Source organism: Danio rerio, chromosome 4, assembly GCF_049306965.1.
Source record: "Danio rerio strain Tuebingen ecotype United States chromosome 4, GRCz12tu, whole genome shotgun sequence".
Taxonomy (NCBI): domain Eukaryota; kingdom Metazoa; phylum Chordata; class Actinopteri; order Cypriniformes; family Danionidae; genus Danio; species Danio rerio.
Genome location: NC_133179.1, coordinates 12,302,592 through 12,322,313, shown reverse-complemented (window position 1 = coordinate 12,322,313; position 19,722 = coordinate 12,302,592). Strand labels below are relative to the sequence as shown.

Genomic DNA, 19,722 nt, shown 5'->3' with positions numbered 1-19,722 from the left:
GCTCTTTCAGTCTCTGCTGGTGATCTGAATCAGGTGTGTATGATTAAGGAGACATGGAAAATGTGCAAAACTGGTGGTCCTCGAGGAATGTGGTTGAGACCCTGAGCTAAAGGCTATTGTTATGATCATAGACCACTGATTATAACATTCAATTAAAAAATAATGTGCAATATTTGTCAAACATATTTATTATTCTCTAATAAAGTATTTAAATATTAATAAACAACGAGTTTAGATTATTTGCATGTCTTTGAAGTGAAATAATTGAACACAATCATAAAATGCTGAGTAAAATGCTTATTTTTGAAGAACGTTGGGGGTTTGCATCTGAACTCTTTCAAAGACATATGTATAAACACATTATTACATTGTTAGACAAGCTCCTGAAGTAAGGCACATCAGATGTAGAGTGGTCAGTTATTGATGGGCCAGTCCTGTATGGGACCAGCCCTCTGTGCCCCGCATCCCCCGCATGAGCTACAGATCTGAGAGCAGTTTTCAGAGCCAGTCACTCCAGACTCCGCATTCAACGCTTCACAATCCGCGCAGCCAAGGTAACACACCAAAACTTTGCCCCCCAAATCCCCGGACCCTCAGGGTGGGGTAGAGCCGCGGAGAAGCTGCAGAGCAAACAAAAGCTCTCCTCTTGGCTTTCAGATAAAAACATACCAGCTGTGAAAGAAAAAAAAAGTCCTGATACAAACTCAAGACGAAAAGCGGAACCGAGCGGCGGATCCACGTTTCCCATGCTAAACTGTTGCTGAAGAGACTGAACGCGGAGAATCTGAAAATGACCATCACGTGGACAATCATCGTATTAGGTGAGTTTACCTTCATATACGACGAGGATGCAGCTTAAATATAAACTCGATCTCTTCAGTAATTAAATATAATGTTAGTCGGTTAATTTGAGGGACATGTGCTGGGTTTATATTGATGATTAAGTTCAATCAAGGTTGTTTGTAGCCTATAACTTGTTTGAATATTTCACATGTGTATATATGGCGATATAACGCCATGATTTAAACTATCAAGGGTTAACTTTAATTCAGTTTCTTATGAATTAAAGTAACGCACATAAACAGTCAGAAATTCAGTTGTACATAATTTTTGTGTGACCAAACACTTGCCAGCTAGTAAAGGAAGCTTATTGAATCTCCCCAAAGCAATTAGGGTTTAATAATGTTTTCAAAACGTTGACTTCATTAGGTTAATTATGGGATCATTTATTAATGAAACGTTTTTATTTGGACGATCCTGCAGCATCTTTTAATGCTGCTACTTATAGTTTTCTAACACTCACAAATCCTTAAATTCTCTAAAAACAAGTGCAGGATTTTAAACTGTTTAAATGCTTTTAAAGTATTCAAAACCTCCACATTGTGAACTTTTTTTTAGCTTGTTTGTCTAGTTCTTACTATTATATTAGTGTCTTTTTAATTTCCCATGAGTGTTTACAGAGAACAGTGGTTCCCATGTACAGCACTGAAAAACAGAAGTAATGTTTAATTTAAACTAATTAAAATGGTAATGTTATACATCATTTGTTTGTTTAAATTCAGCCCAAATAAATTGTTTATAAACACTTAACTTAAAAGTATTTAGTAAATAATCTTGAATGATTTTATCAGTGAGGTTTGATTGATTAAAACAATAATTGCTCTTCCAATGCAGTTCATTTGATTAAGTGTGAACTCAGCTCAACTAAAATATGAATTAAATACAGAACAAAGACTAGATGAATAATATATACAAATAAATAAATGATAATCATATATTTATTTATTATAATAAATGAGTTATATACACTTTGATGTCTGTAGAGTTGCAAACAATTCATATGGAATTTAATCAAACATATTCAACTCAATTTGTTTGATTCAATTCAGCCCAAATAAATTGTATACATCCACTTAACTCAAATCAATTAAGTAATTTCAAGGAATCATCTTTGAATATTTTTTTCAGTGTATCGGACACATTGTCATGAGACCCACACCCAAAAAACTATTTATTATTTGTTCAAACTACTTTTCCAACACAATTCCTAAGGTTTTTTTTTGGGGGGGGGGGCAATTTTTATTATTATTATTTTTAATCCACTTAAATTTATAAAAACAATTAAGTTAACTTAATCGATTTGTGTTGGAACAACATGAAGGATTTGTGTGGAATCCAACATTTTTTTAAGTGCAAGTGCACCTGTTTTTTCTCATAGTAGTGACGTCCATTATAGTTCAAAACAGTGGAAAAGCATCTTCATATGTGTGAAACTAACAAATTCCTGGTGCTGTTTTAATTCCTTTACATCATAGGTCTCAAACTCAATTCCTGGAGGGCCGCAGCTCTGCACAGCTTTGCTTCAATCCTAATCAGACACACCTGATCCAACTAAGACCATTCTTAAACACCTTAATTAGTTGGATCAGCTGTGGTTGATTAGTGTTGGAGCAAAACTGCAGAGCTGCGGCCCTCCAGGAACTGAGTGTGAAACCTGTGTTTTACATGATATAGATCCTTCAAAAGATCTTAACTAATAAAAAAAAAATGAACCAACAGAACCATAAATCAATTGTGAATGCTCCAAGTAAAATAATGACGACATAAAAAAATATATAACTCTCTTAATAATCCTCTATATAAATTCCCTTTTCAATGCACACCAGCTGCTTATCCGTTCATGACTTAGTTATCATAAAACAACTGGCTTTTTTGCTGATCTAACAGCACCTGACCGCATGTGTAGGTGTGCTCTGGGAAGTGCAGCATCTGTGCCACTTCACATTTCTGTCAGCTGCTTTGCTGAAACCACAAACAGCAACACAATTACTGAAGAAGTATTTCCCGGACTCAAGAGGGAGGACTGTTATTCTTTAATTATCAGCGTGATGCACCTGCTCATCCAGACATCAGACTGACGCTTATTAGAAAAGAGCTCGTGTTTAGTCTTGTTTGGCATCATAAGCATTTCTGACTCTTGGTCAGCCTTTTTTAACGTGGTCTGATTGGAGGAGTGAGGATGCTTTTCTGGATTTCAAGGATCCTTCATCCATGTTTTTTCCACAGACTATTTGAATTAAGTTCGTTGTGTGTTGAGTTTTGACGACAGGTTGTGTTATGTAAGGTTTCCCTCTTCCTCAGTGTTTAGTTAGCCAAACGAAACAGATGGAAACCAAGTATCCTTTGCCAATGCTCTTGTCTGGATGCGTTCATCTCACACAAGGCTTGGGAAAGTGCAGAACAATGGCTTGGAAAATGTTCTGTCAACATCCCTGTTCCCAGGGAAGGTGTGGCTCTTGTTTCCTTTCTCCTCTTGCTCTGTGTCTTTCTACATCTCTAAGCCCAACTATCTAACTTATTTCTCTGAGAAAGAAATCTGATTTTAAAGAATGACAGGCTGATTTACCAAGAGATGATCATGTAGGTGGTGTTTTTTAAAGAACTTTTTAAAGACTCTCTTGAAGGAGGCTTGACTTGTATGGGTTTCTTTCCTGTGTTGTCATACTTCCTACTGAAACAGGACGTCTGGGTGAGGCATAGCAAAAGACTTTATTAACCAAGAAGTCTGAATATTAAAAACATCATTACATAATAAAATGCATTTTTTAGTGGATAAGGCTGGATTTTTGGATGTTAATGCTTAAAAGTTTGAGGTCAGTATTTTTATTTTATAATATATATGTCAAAGTATTTAGTAAATAGTCTCCTACACGCGGCAGGGTTGTGAATATGGATAAAAATGTCATTTTAATATATATTATTCCAGCAAAATATCTTCTGTCATAAACACTTTTCAGATTTAGTATGGTAATGAATATGTACATGGAAATTTTATTTTATGGTACATTTCTGTAATTTAACATCCATTACTTCATGATTAATTTCTGTAATTTAACGTTCGTTATTTTACACTAAATATTTCTATTATTTATTGACCGTTACTAAAAATCCGGCACCCCAGCTGCTGGAAAAAAATAAAATAAATTTGTTTTTTACAGTAACCTCTGTTGCAAATCTAAACTCAGGTGGAGCTGGGGTGGAGGAGGGTGTCCAAAAATGCACCACAGCTTAAACAGCATACAATAATGCAGAGCATTTAAACTGATGAGGAGCAAGCTCATTGGCTGCTGGGGAGACAGCAACCAATCTCCTGCGTCATGTAGTTAATGATGCAGGAGCAGATTAGGTGACCTATCAGCCTGTGTGAGCATAGAGTTTCATGACAGACATTTCCCTCATTTAAAATTCATTTTCATTTCACAATTGTAATTAATTTTCAGTTTTTAGAAAGTTTGCATCATCAAAAAATTTAGAAATCTAACAGACATGCTGAGGCTGTGCTGTTTTCTTTTTCCAGGAAGCTTTGATAAAGTTTAACAGAACAGCACTTGAAATATAATTTTTATAATGATTTCTTTCATCGTTCATAATAATTGAATGCTGAAGACTGACATTGTGCAAGTTTTTAACTATATTGTTAAATCCTCCTGTTCTCATTCATTTGTTTTTAAAACTACTGTATTTTCTTAACTGTTAAGAAACGTGTGCACATAAACTGCATTAGCCATGAAGCTGTACACAAAAGTTCAACCAATCCAGTTGCAGCCAGCACAGCATGCTAAAGATCTTTAGTTCTGTCCACTGTTATGCAACATCACAAATGACGAATTCAAGACTACCCTCAACATACTTTCATAAAAACTAATGTAACAATACACATGTTTTATATGAAATATATTGTTTCAGTCACCACAACCAACAGTTTTAAATTTACAATGCGCTTACGGCATGGGTGTTCAAACTCGGTCCTGGGGGGCTGGTGTCCTGCTGAAATTAGCTCTAAATTACTTCAACACACCTGTCTGGAAGTTTCAAGTATATTTATTAAGAGATTAGCTTGTTCAGGTGTGTTTGATTAGAGTTGGAGCTAAACTCTCCAGAACACCTGCCCTCCAGGACTTACACCCCTGCTTTCTGTCATTGTAGTTCTGTCCCTTTTTATATCCATAAAGTACTTGTAATTTAGTTTGTTATTATGATTTTTAAATATTTGAGGTGTGTTGTGAGTCTCTCTGCATTACAAAAAAACTATAAGAAAAAAAAATGAATGTAAAAAGTTAAAACTAAAAAGTGGGCGGGCACTAAGGCACTCTTGCACACTCCCAATATTTAGAAACGCCCCTTAGTGCATCATGAGTCATCGATTAGATTCTGCCAGTTTTCCCAAAAATGGTGTTTATTCATCAGCTAAAGCTTTAATTTGACAGATACACTAAACTATGACTATTTATTAGCTATCATCCACAAATCTCCAGTTTGGCTTATTAGTATGGCATCAAGAGGTAATGTAATCCTTTGTTTAACGTGGGAGTGTTGGAATGCTTTATGTAGAAGACGTGTAAGTAAAAGCGAGCGAAAGATTAGCCCTGCCTGTCTTGAGATTCCAAAGATGGCCCCTTTGTCACCCCCCTCCTCCTCCTCCTCAGATCTGCTTATTATGTATAACGTCTGCAACTGGCACCAGCGTGGTCTTCAACTCCCTTCTCTAATACCCAACCTCCCCTCCTTAACCCACAAATCCTTGAGTTTATCACTCAGATACCCCGTTTAACAGCTAGTATTTCTTAGAAGACAACAATCAAGCTCACACCACCTCATCACTAAATCCTTTCAAAAATGTAAAAAAGTGGCACTTCAGTTTTGATAGCTCACCCTTCTAAAAAAGCTTGATACAGTTACATTAGTCTGCCGTAATGACGTCTGATAGTGTGTGTCATGAGGAATGCGAAACACAAATGCCTGCTGACCTTGTTCGGCCTCTTTTCCAGCCCTCTCAGACTCCTTCTCCCTTTCTTCTGTCTGTCTTTCATTCATTATGCGCATTTTTATATTCACAGTCCTTCTCCTCACCTCAATAGAGGGGGTTAGTTGTGACTCAGCTCCATAAAAGAGCCCCCCCCCAAACCCTGTCTTTCTTGCCTCTCTCCCGTTGGGCCTATGGGTCTGTTCAATTACCACTGAATAGGACACTATCATGGGGAAAAAGGGGGCCCAAAGACCTCCTGTGAGACTGAGAGTGTGCGGCTTGTTTTCAAAGAAATGAGTGTAGTACAATATAATACAACTGGACGGGCAATTAAGAAATAATTTATTACTTTACTTGTAAACATAACACTGTTCGGCATATTGCAAAACAAAACAAAAAATCCTTTAAAAAGCTTAAATCTTTTATCAGAGAAGTGAATTTTGATTTGATTTGATTTGATTGATTTGATTTTTTTAAAGTCTTTTATTGGGGATGCTCATAATAACTGATTATTGTTTCAGCACATTTCTAAGCATAATAGTTTAAAAAAACAATTTCTAATAACTGATTTATTTTATCTTTGCTATGATGACAGTAAATAATACTTGATATTTACTTGATATTTTTCAAGACACTTCTATACAGCTTAAAGTGACATTTAAAGGCTTAACTAGGTTAATTAGGTTAACTAGGCAGGTTAGGGTAATTAGGCAAGTTATTCTATAACGATGGTTTGTTCTGTAGACTATCGAAAAAAATTAGCTTAAAGGGGCTAATAATTTTGTCCCAAAAATATAAAAAAAATTAAAAACTGCTTTAATTCTAGCCGAAATAAAACAAATAAGACTTTTTCTAGAAGAAAAAATATTATCAGATATACTGTGAAAATTTCCTTGCTCTGTCAAACATCATTTGGGAAATATTTAAAAAAAGAAAGAAAAAATCAAAATGGGGCTGATCATTCTGACTTCAACTGTATATGTTTTATAAGTTTGGCTGTATAAGAGGCCGATCACAGCAAACACGCGTTTTGCGTTGAGAGGGGAATCTTTAAAAAGGTTTACTAACGGTTGCGAGCGTTTTGCAGCGTCCTGGGCACCTTACATTTTTACTGTTGCACACTGTGTGGTTGCAGTTTAAAAAAAAAGTAAACTTTGAGCCGAAAAAGCATGTTAAGTCAGTCGAATGAAAGCAGAGGTGGAGTTTCCGTTGATTAAATGCATATTTTCCATGGAGCATTCGATTTCAGAGGTAGCCTGGTACTTTTATTTGAAAGAAGAAAAAAATTTTATCCAAAAATATTTTGGAAGAAAAAAAACATAATCGGGAAAACAGCATATGCCAGTTCTTCAAAAGGAATCAGACAGTTTTTTCGTTTTGTAATCTAAAATTGTCATTTAAGAAAAAAAATATCTAGAGCAGGACTATTTATTTTATTCTTTTTATTATTTATTCTTATTGTCTATGCTGTTGGAAATGCTGCAGGTGTGTGAAGATTTGTTGTTGTTCTTTTAAAATGCAATATTTAATATAACAGACACAAAATCGGTACGTATTTTTTAAAATTAAATAATAATTTCATATTAATCTTAAAAGGAGCATTGGTTGTTGGTTGGCAAAATTAACTGAAATAAGCATCCCTATCTTGATGCATTATTAATAACCAGCGTCAGCAAAGCATCACCTACATTTGATCTGATTTCTCTTTCTGGTCTTTCAGATGAGTCGAGATATCATTATCTGGGATCACTAAAAAAAAAAAAAAAAAAGTATCTCAGAGTGAGAGTGCGGGAGCCTGTAGGACAGATTAAGATTACACATACCCTTGAGTGTGGAGCATCCATGCAGGTGAAATGTCTGCATTTTGTCCAAAGAGTCTCTACACTGATAGCATTTGCAACTGTGGCCGTGTCAATGGCTGATAAACAGACCTGGCTGACAGCAGGGTCAACGAGGGTCAATCTGAACGATAGAACTATTGTAAAGTATAAACATCAATCTTACACTTTCCATTACTCAAATAAATGCATTTCAACTTGTATGAGGTTCACTATAATCTGGTTGTTTAAAAACAAGGAGTGACAGTGAAAATGAGCTCTACTAGGTTGTTGTGCTGATTAGCGGTGGGCTTTGTTTTCTTTTTGGAGGTGTAAGGCTATGTAGCAAGATGGTGATTAGACCAAGGGCTAAATATAAGACTACACCAGCTCACCAACCAAAATAAACAGTCTCCCATCACCACCCCCTATCCCAACAGCAACAATGCCATGTTTTTACAACAGCCACTACTGATTGTTCTGACATCCCATTAGGTCAAATTCACAAGATCCATAATGGACAGATACAAATGACATCAAATAATAATACATTTAAGTCACTTCTAATATAAAGTCTTGGACTGAATTATAAAAAAAGGGGGTCTAGAATCAAGCAATGTTAAAACTAAGCAGTTTTTTAAATATTTGGTTAATCTTAGCCTGTTCAAGACATAGTTGTAAAATAATAATAGTCACTAGAAGTCTCTCGATTACTAAATATACAATTATGAAAAGGAGAGCTGGAGGTTAAGGAAATGCTATTGTTTTAAGCCTCAAGAGGCTATGGAGCAGATTTGGACTCCATTGTTTTGGCAGCCCTGGGGTTCGCCCATAAGAGTAGGTGTGTTACTTCCTAAGTTATTGTATAGCGTGTCCTGTCCAGCTAACTAAAAACAGAGGTAATCCCCCTCTTGAATATGACATGGAGACATAATAATAGCAATATGAGGTGAATATATAAAGACAAGAACATTATAATCCAAGCTTGACAGGATTTGCCAGATTGGACTGTTGTGTATGAAGGTAAATCAGTTGCGTAACTCGAGAGCTTGCAAATGTAAATGTGAGCACTTGTGATAATAATATTTGTATGTGTAGGTTGAAATGTACACTTACAGCTCTGATGTGAACAGCTGAATCCCTCGATTTGCGCACACACACAACAATCCACACACTTGTGTTTTAAATTGGAAGTTGCAGATTAATAGTTGTGTATTTGTAAAATGTCATTCACAAATACAAAGTGACAGACACACGTGTGCACGGCAAATTTGATTGCATCTTATCTCTACAACCACAGGTCGGCACTCACAACCTCTCAGTTTTGTCAGTACAACTACAAATCTCCCGCGCTCTGACTTTTGCTACACATCTCCCGCGATCTCTGTAGCAGAACCCATCTGTGCACTTGCAAATGCAGAGGCGTGAGCAGCGCGGGGCGGGGGAGGGGCGGGGCAGGTGTAAAGCTGTTTGATTGGCTGATGCCTGACCAATGAACAATGCCAGCAGCCAACAGGACTGAGGTGCAAAAGAATCATTTCCCACGATTATTTTATTATTTAGGGTTTATTTCAACTCTTTTCTGAAGAGATTCTTGTTAAAAATCATTAATTTTGCGGAAATGAACATACCAGTAAAAGAGCAGCAAAGCCAGTTTATTGGCTAGAGCCAGCCAATGAGATGGGGCGTTTCTGTTTGTCAGCACACAGGGCAGCTCACGTTGTTGGAGGCCTCGAGCAATCAGAGGGTAAGTTATGATTTTTAATAATTATCTATATGTTCAATACTGTTAGCTAAGCTAAGGACTGTGCTGGGTGCTTCTCTTGTTTGTTTTTTTATATAAGAAACAGTTATGAGTTATGTAGGAGTTGCTTTCTATCATGTTATATCGTTCTAAAGATACGATTCAACCCACATGAAATAAGTTGTAATAGTATTTATAGTAAATAATATTACGTTTTTGAACCATACTAACTATAGTAAACTGTATTATATTGTATATACTGCAGTATCTACAACTTTGTTAATGAATGCAACAGCACACTGTAGTATTAACTAGCATGAACTTTAATAAATTAAAGTATATTTACACACACATTTATAGCAATTAAAAATAACACTAGGCGTTTCAGTTTCTCACTGATTATACCGGTTTTTGTTATAATAACCTGCATCATATCTATCTATCCATCTATCTATTTACATGTTTGTGTACAGTGTGTCCTTTATATCACTTTTTTAATTATGAACGTTACTAACTATAGGTTATTTCTCAGTTTCCTGTAAGGATGGAGTGACAGGAGAGATCAGGATGTTTCAAGTCGATGAGGAACTCAGAGAAGCTGCATAGCTTGAATAGGATGTTATTTATGCTAAAGATGACATGATGATCCAGCTCATCTACAAACACTTCAAAATGATTCAGATCATTCAAGAGGAAGCCGACCATTTGTTTTCTCTTTTTACCTGCCAAGATGATTACAGATTTGAACAAAACACACACTCACCAACACACAACTTTTATTTTGCTAATTGTTTAATGTAGTATTTTTACACTTTACTGTAAAGTAGGGCTGTCAAACTTAGTTCCTGGAGGGCCGTAACCCTGCACGTTTTTAGTTTCAACCCTGCTTCAACACACTTAAGTGAAAGTTTCAAACAAACCTGAAGGACTCAGTTAGTTTGATCAGGTGTGTTTAATTAGGGTTAGAACTAAACTTTGCAAAGCTGCAGCCCTCCAGGAACTGAGTTTGACACCTGTGCTGTAAGGGAAATGTTTAACATTAATTTGTCAAATAAAATTTACAGTGCAAATAAGTGCAGTGCAAATGTCTAGTTACTTGTATTGAAATATTTCAGGGTTTTTCCTTGTTCATAATGAGATGGAGGTGGTAAATCCAACTTCATCATTACCCATCAAATGTTATCTCCTCTTTAATCCTTTGCTCAAACCTTTAGTAATGGGCAAAAAGCAAGCCATTGTGTAAAGCTGGTTGATGCTCGCTGTAATAGAGAGAGATGATGACTGTTCAGCTTATGTTGCTTAACCCTGCAGATGAGATGCTCAAAGTGGACCCTCAGCCGAGCGATGGACACTGTCTCCCTCACCTAGTTGCTCTTCCTTTGAACACACATATCATGTTGAAGGATGCAAGTTGTGGACCTAAATCAGATGTAATGCATGTAGATGTAAAAATTAGAAAGAAATGAAACTGCTTTAAAATGTATTAGGTTTTACATATAAATACGTGTTCTTAACAGATTTGTTTCAACTTGATATTTGCATAATAAATGACATTAGAATGTTTAGTTTTAAACAAATAGCTATATTTCAATCTTATCAAATTTAAGCTATATATATATATATATATATATATATATATATATATATATATATATATATATATATATATATATATATACTTCAATTTATTAAAGTTCATGCTAGTTAATACTACAGTGTGCTGTTGCATTCATTAACAAAGTTGTAGATACTGCAGTATATACAATATAATACAGTTTATTATAGTTAGTATGGTTCAAAAACGTAATATTATTTACTATAAATACTATTACAACTTATTTCATGTGGGTTGAATCGTATCTTTAGAACGATATAACATGATAGAAAGCAACTCCTACATAACTCATAACTGTTTCTTATATAAAAAAACAAACAAGAGAAGCACCCAGCACAGTCCTTAGCTTAGCTAACAATATTGAACATATAGATAATTATTAAAAATCATAACTTACCCTCTGATTGCTCGAGGCCTCCAACAACGTGAGCTGCCCTGTGTGCTGACAAACAGAAACGCCCCATCTCATTGGCTGGCTCTAGCCAATAAACTGGCTTTGCTGCTCTTTTACTGGTATGTTCATTTCCGCAAAATTAATGATTTTTAACAAGAATCTCTTCAGAAAAGAGTTGAAATAAACCCTAAATAATAAAATAATCGTGGGAAATGATTCTTTTGCACCTCAGTCCTGTTGGCTGCTGGCATTGTTCATTGGTCAGGCATCAGCCAATCAAACAGCTTTACACCTGCCCCGCCCCTCCCCCGCCCCGCGCTGCTCACGCCTCTGCATTTGCAAGTGCACAGATGGGTTCTGCTACAGAGATCGCGGGAGATGTGTAGCAAAAGTCAGAGCGCGGGAGATTTGTAGTTGTACTGACAAAACTGAGAGGTTGTGAGTGCCGACCTGTGGTTGTAGAGATAAGATGCAATCAAATTTGCCGTGCACACGTGTGTCTGTCACTTTGTATTTGTGAATGACATTTTACAAATACACAACTATTAATCTGCAACTTCCAATTTAAAACACAAGTGTGTGGATTGTTGTGTGTGTGCGCAAATCGAGGGATTCAGCTGTTCACATCAGAGCTGTAAGTGTACATTTCAACCTACACATACAAATATTATTATCACAAGTGCTCACATTTACATTTGCAAGCTCTCGAGTTACGCAACTGATTTACCTTCATAGTTGTGGGGATTGTTCACCCAAATATGACACTCATCCTCAAGTGGTTCCAATCCTTTATGAGTTTCTTTATTCTGTTGAACAATAAAGATGATATTTTGAAGAAAGCTGAAAACCTGTAATCATTGACATCCGACATAGGAAAAACAAATATACTTGCTTTCCTCAAAATAACCTTCTGGTGTTCAGTAGAAGAAAGAAAGTCAACAAGTTTGACACAAGTGAAGGGAAATTTCAGTTTGGGGTGAATTATCCGCATAATAACAAAATATAAATCAATGTCCATCTGATGCATCAGAAAAAGAAAGTGCATAAGCATGTTGAAAATAAGTACAAAATCTGTATAACCCAAAGCCAACTTGAAGTATACAGGAATTAGGATGTTTCATGTTGAAGAGGATAAACCAAAAGGCTGATAAATCTAACTCTTCTCTTATAATAACCATTGCAGTAATTCATTTCCAATTTCTCAGCAGCTTATCAGCAATTACGCTACTTGTCTGCGTGCATAAAATCAGTTACTACTGAGTTTACAGCACTGATACTGTGTAACAATGCCATGTTTTAAAACTTGCAACCGGAAAAAAGATATGTTGAGATTGCAAACTTTCTTATCTGGTTGTTTTCTGTTCTCCACAGGTGCCTTCCTACATGACATGGCGTATGCACAGTCTGAAACCACAATACCCACCGCTTCTGAATCACACAGTACCTCGAATAGAAGTGTGGTCACTGATGCAACTGTGTCTACTACGGTGCACAAAGCGACTAATGCACAAACAACTGAAGCACAAACAACATCCATTCCAGCTGGTCCAACAAGCCAAGCCACACATCCTCCCACTTCTGCACCAACTACCCAATCAGATCCTAACAACAACCAGGGCTCAACAGCTTTACCCAGTACATCCACCCTATACATGCAAAATGTCAGTTCTGCTCAAGTAATACCAACTGGAGTTGACCCAAATACTTCATTCAGTCCAACTACCCAATACACACTAACTGATAGTCCTAAATCAGTTACACAACCGCATTCATCAGACCAAGCTTCTACGTCCAATCCAGATAACCTTAATACTCCGACTAGCACTTCTGAACGAACAACACAGCGTGTATCAACTGAACAAACTACTGCATACAGTCCAGCGAAGCAAGACAGGCCTACCATTTCTGACCCAGCCACACCAGCTAACTCTACCACAGAACTCATCACTTCTAAGCCAGACATTACAACAGACAAAAAGACAACAACCGGGACCACAAGTAAGATTTCGCTCACATCAGAATGATCTTAATAACAGAAAAAAATTAAACATTTAATGTACAAAAAGGCTCATAAAAACGAGTAAAATAATTACAATAATGAAAAGTAAATTGTTATTTATTTTTTATGTCCCTTTTCAGCTCAATTACTCACCACAGCAAAACCAAACGCTAGAAGTTTTGTTTCTCAAAGTCTTCAGACCACAATAGTACCGCAGTCAACAACTGCCCCAATCAAAACATCCCAGCCTTCGGATCTACGCAAAAATTTCACTCATGTAAATCTCTCATTCATGTCTTTCTTACATATCATCATTACATTCATAATCCTGATATCGTTTGTGATCTTATTTTGTCTTTTGCAGCCTGTCTATGATCTGAGCAGCAGCAGCAGCAGCACTGAAGTGAGTACAGGAATGAAATTACAATGACTGATGATGTCTTTAAACATTCAGAGGTCATAGAGATCATTCATTTCTCTACCTGATGACAATATGGCCTTTTTAAAAAGCATCATCCCCTTTAAAAATAAAAAAAGTGAATAAATAAATAAAAAAAAACAGCATGTTCTCATCTGGAGGAAAAAAAATCCATCTTATTTTCATCCTAAAATTCACCTGCACATATCAGGAATTTCTATTATTTTTCAATGTTCAAAGACATCATTCATTAATAAGAAAATTTATTACAGAACAATGGAGCCAGAGGATGTGTTTTTGTAAAACAATAGCATGCAAAGTAACTTAATTCACAAAACTATCTAACTTTCTCCTTAAAAACACTAAACACGCATTTGTGATTGCAGAGGAATATCGTGCGTGAAACCTGCAAGAAGCTGGGCCAGAACTTGAAAGGAAATTGCTCTGTGGAAGTGGAAATTAACAACAACCAATTAATTGCAACAATAACAATAAATGGTGAGCAAAAGTTACAGCTTCCAATCATATAGAAGCACATCATCTGGAGGAATCACTTTTCCTCGTATTATCTCATCTTTAATAACAATGAAAATGATAGAAATTCCTTGTTCATTCGCAGCTAACCAGGCGATACCATTGGAAAATTACAATCCTCCAGAAACAAATGTAAGCAGATTTAACAGTAGCGCTTGCAATTTCCAAAGAAGTCTGTGCATTAAAAACACCTTTTGTTTTCTTTGTAGGAAAACGAGAACAGCAACAAGGAGCCAGTTCAAGACACGATACCAGACACGCTGATTGCCATCTTGGCTTCATGTGGTGCTTTGGTGCTCATTCTGTGTGGCTTTGCTGCGTACTGCACTTATCATCGTAGATCCTACAGGAAGAACCAGGTAACACTCACCTCCTAACACAAAGTTTATAATGAAGGAACTCCAAGAATGGCATCTAGATAGAGTATAAAAACAGATAGAATAATAACAATGCAATTGTGTCCCAGATCAGACACTGGGCATTCTGAAAGAGAAAGACTTACTGTAATCTTACCAAGATAAATACTGGTTTTATGGACCCGGAAAGGAACACACTTTGGCCTTTTAAAGTCTTAAAAAACACCCTAAACCAGGAGTGTTGAACTCTTCTGAGAATTTCTGGAGAGCCACAGCCCTGCACACTTTAGTTCCAACCCAACTCCAACAGACCTGTAAGTTTCAAACAAGCCTGAAGGACTCAATTAGTTTGATCAGGTGTGTTTAATTAGGGTTGGAACTAAACTGCAGAGCTGCAACAATGCAAGAACTGAGTTTGACACCTGTGCCCTAAACCCTCATGGTGCAAAGATTGTATTTTTTTGCGAGTCAAGCAGAACAGTTCTCTTAGCTTAACCTTTACATTCCTTGTGGATCCAGGCCAGTCAGCACGGATACGGTTTCGTTTTCCACTGGGGTGCTGATAACGGAGCTCTCTGAAATGTAATACAAATGCGTCATGTGTTGCCTCGGTAATGCAAGTGTAATGCAAACACTGATATGGATGGATATCAAATATTTCTGTTTTAGAGACTTTAGAGACAGTTTTTTATATGTTCTTTGTTGAAAAACAATAAATAAAAAACTAAATAGAGTGTTATCACTAGAATTCCATGCCAAAAACTATTTGCAACTGTGCCAAACCATTCCAGACTCAAGTGGGAGTACACCTTGAACTGTAAACTCGTATTTCATTAGCATCTACCAAAATTCCATGCAAATTCAAGACACTTTTATACAGCTTAAAGTGACATTTAGAGCCTTAACTAGTTAATTAGGTTGACTAGGCAGGTTAGAGTAATTAGGCAAGTCATTGTATAACGATGGTTTGTTATGTAGACTATCGAGAAAAAAATATAGCATAAAGAGGCTAATAATTTTGACCTTAAAATGGTGTTTAAAAAATAAAAAACTGCTTTTATTCTAGTCAAAATAAAACAAATAAGCCTTTCTCCAGAAGAAAAAAATATTATCAGACATACTGTGAAAATTTCCTTGCTCTGTTAAACATCATTAGGAAAATATTTTAAAAAAGAAGAAAAACATTTGAAGGGGGTTAATAATTCTGACTTCACCTGTATATAAAAAATTACATACAATTTTGTTATGTATAATAATTTTGCTGACACTTTACAATAAGGTTGTGTTAGTTAATGCATTTGCTAACATGAGCAAATGATGAACCACACATTTACTACATTTAGTTAATGAAAATGTTTGTTTGTTCATGTTAACAAGTGCATTAACTAATGTTAAAAAGCATGAACTAGGATGTTAACAATGCATTGCTAAATGTTGAACTATGATAAATAAACCCTATACAAGTATTGTTCATAATTAGTTCATGTTAGTAAATACATGAACTAGTCAAATCTTAATGTAAAGTGTGGCCATCATTCCCCCCCGTGTATGCATATATACATGGATGTCAGAATCAGAATTGGTTTTATTGCCAAGTGTGCTTACGCACACAAGAAATTTGCTTTGGCTACAGAAGCTTCCAGTGTGCATAAAGTGACAACACAAAATAAATATGAGAAAACACGACAAATATTAAACAGAGATGCAGTTAGACAATATATAAGCATATTGTTATAAATACACAAGTTATATGGTGCTGTGTACAAATGCATATGGAAAAAGTATTGCATTGTACTGTATATTATTATAAAGTATGTGTGTATTTATATAAAAAATATGCACATTATTTATATGTACATATTAAATATACACATTAAAAACTAAATTACACAATTCAAACTCTTATTTATGTGATTGGTCGTGATTAACAGCACGATTAACATCCCAATGTGTACTTTTTACCTGGACAGCAACATCTAACAGAAGAGCTGCAGACTGTGGAAAACGGTTATCATGACAATCCCACTCTGGAGGTGATGGAGGTGCAGCCTGAGATGCAAGAGAAGAAACTGGCATTGAATGGAGAGTTTAACGACAGCTGGATCGTCCCAATAGACAACCTTCTGAAAGAGGACATACCTGACGAAGAGGACACTCACTTGTAATGGACCCCGGTGAGCCGTGACGAGTGGGAAACCTGCTGCTGCCTTTACGGTAAATTGTGACCAGCCAGAATGTCAAGAAAAGCAGAGATCGACGTAAAGACTATGACAAGATAGTGGTTTCATTTGGCGCCCACACTGTATATGCTGTAATTAAATAGTTTGATGTCAAGTATGTGCTAGAAAGAGTAGAAAAGCTTTTGAGTTTTGTGTGTCACTGTCTTTGGAAATGATCAATGCACAATCTATGGCCTCTAATTGTGCCTTACTTTTCTTCATCACACGGTGGAGAAACCAGTAGTTTGATACGCATACAAATATATACACAGACGGATGTTGGGGATCAGCCTGTTTTATTATTTTGAACACTTTTGGTTCAGTTATTATTAATATTGAATGAAAAAAAACAGGATTATAATTTTATTGTAATTTCACTCACTATATTTGAACATTTTTTGCAACACATTTTGAGACTTGTGAAGAAATGATGCCATTTTTATCTAAAAACAAGGAATCCGTTTTATTATTTTTAACAAAACAAGTGTTTTTAAAGTGAAAGTTTGTGTCTGAAACAAAGAAACGTGGCTTTGTGTAATTGGTGACGTAAAATAGAAGGACGACAGGACCAAAACATTCAATGCACATTAACTACAGGATCATATTTTAACTAGTGATGTTGCCACCTACTGGCCTGGCATGCATAATACAGCCTTTTTTTGATACAGTGGTCCCTCATTATTCACGGGAGTGGAGTTCTAAAAATAACCCGCTATTGGTAAAATCCGCAAAATAGTCTGCTTTATCTTTATCAATAAGTATAGATGGTTTAAGGCTGTAAAACCCCTCACTACACTATTTTTCCGACAGGCATTTTCAGACTTTTCTCTCGTTTAAACTTCCATCCTCTTTTAGCATGTAGAGAATTCCAACTTTTTGTGCGATGGTTAGCATCTTCCTTTGCTTTTTGGGTGCTACCATGGGTGCCTTTGATTATGCAGAATGTTTCGTCAGCAATATGGGGATTGTTGGGGAGAAAACTTGCAACATACAGAACAGCACTTTAGAGTCACACTGCTAGCGATCAAAATTTGGCAAGCTGAACGCATTCTGTACTGTACATGTGACACGGCAAGGAGGAGATTGACTGGCAATGGTCTACAGCCAATCAGGACACAGAACACATTGTACTAAACAGTAAGCAGAGAACAATGCGCTGTAAAAAAAAAAAAAAAAAGCATGTCAAATTACACAAAAAAAACAGCGAAACAGCAGACCGCAAAAGGTGAACCGTGTTATGGCGAGGGACCACTGTAGTTGGAGGATCTTTGTAAATAGGGATTTTTTAAAACCTTTTTAAAATGTACAGAAACAAATTACCAGTTTTATGCACAATATTGTCATCTAAAACAGTGTTTCTAAACCACGTTCCTGGAGGACCACCAGCACTGCATGTTTTGGACGTCTCCGATGTCTGTCACACTGATTACAGCTTTCAGTCTCTGATTATGAGCTGTTGATCTGAATCAGGTGTGTTTGGTTAAGGAGACATGGATAATGTGCAGAGCTGGTGGTCCCACAGGATTGTGGTTGAGAAACACTGATCTAAACACTCTAAATCTGATGCATTTGTTCTAAAGAAGGCCTCTTGGGAGACATTATGCATTAAAACAGTGTAAAGCACCATCAGGTTCTATTTTTACATGCACATTGCTCTCAGTATTCCTCTTAAGTGTTTTAGCTTGCGGATCACTGGATTCCCATTAAATTATGCTATAGTGGTTGTATCTACCAGAGAACGAAACACAGTTTATAAATGTTTTGTTATTAGAAACCTTTCCAGCCATATTTTTAAGACTTGGACATTATATTAATCCAGGACAGTTGGTACCCTGCTTTATTTCTTGACAGGACTGTAACTGCTCTTGTATATAAGAATTATTTTCTATGCGTCTTCCATGTTTTAGCCCTCACTCACAGGCACCAAATTCCACTGAGACCAATGGATAACTCATCCTGGTAAAATTAGACGATAGTTTGAGAGATTGTGGCTTTCTGATTGGCAGATAACCTTTTGCATTATCTTCCCTCAGCGCTACATCTCTGTGCTGGTAGTCATGCTGGTATGAAAATTTACCATCTTGTCAACCTGAAACATTTGACACTAAGTCCAACACACACATTGTGTAGCTTTTCATGTATTAAATCGTGCTGTACTGCCATTTGAACTGGATTTTTGGTTTAAGTACGCTGATCGCCTTTTTCGTTGTATTTAAGTGTTCTAAAGTGGTTTTCACCAAAACATTAAATGTTTTCTATTATTATTTTTGTTGTATTTGCATGCACTACACAAATTGTCAATATAAGGGATTCACTGCTGCCTCCTGATCTACTTCCACCAAAGTATTAAGGTTGAATTGATTGCTGTATTCTGTAATTGAAGTCAGTTTGCTACTGTGTGCAAATGACAGGGGTCTGATACACTGGAAGCCGCATCTCTGTCAGATCAGACGGGGACGGCCATGATTTCTAATACAAAATAAAAAATGTGATTTTTTTTTTAAAGGTGTATTTTTATATAAAAATGTAATTGTGGTACAATTCATCATAAAAAAACAACTACAACATCGATATTTTAACTTAAAAGTCTTGTCGCCTTTTCAAGTTTTAGGAACAACACATAATAACATGACTTATAGTTGATTATTGGTATCAAAAGTATGACTCCCATGACCTTGAAGGACTGCATCCATACATCTCTGCAATGACTCAAATCACTCATTAATAAAGTCGTCTGGAATGGCAAAGGTAACGTTCTTGCAGGACTCCCAGAGTTCATCAAGATTCTTTGGATTTATCTTCAACGCCTCCTCCTTCATC

The 19,722-nt window shown here is 36.2% G+C and overlaps 1 protein-coding gene across 2 annotated transcripts; it reads left to right on the top strand.

Annotated features, from left to right (window-relative positions):
- The first annotated feature begins 510 nt into the window (after window positions 1–510).
- Window positions 511–19,407, top strand: podxl (podocalyxin-like). 2 transcript variants are annotated; one of them, NM_001045016.2, is given in 8 exon segments: window positions 528–821; window positions 12,748–13,374; window positions 13,516–13,652; window positions 13,740–13,778; window positions 14,180–14,291; window positions 14,413–14,459; window positions 14,537–14,686; window positions 16,654–19,407. In NM_001045016.2, coding segments are annotated over 8 exon segments (1,338 nt in total). In that variant the 5' UTR covers window positions 528–790; the 3' UTR covers window positions 16,849–19,407.
- Window positions 19,408–19,722: the final 315 nt, after the last annotated feature.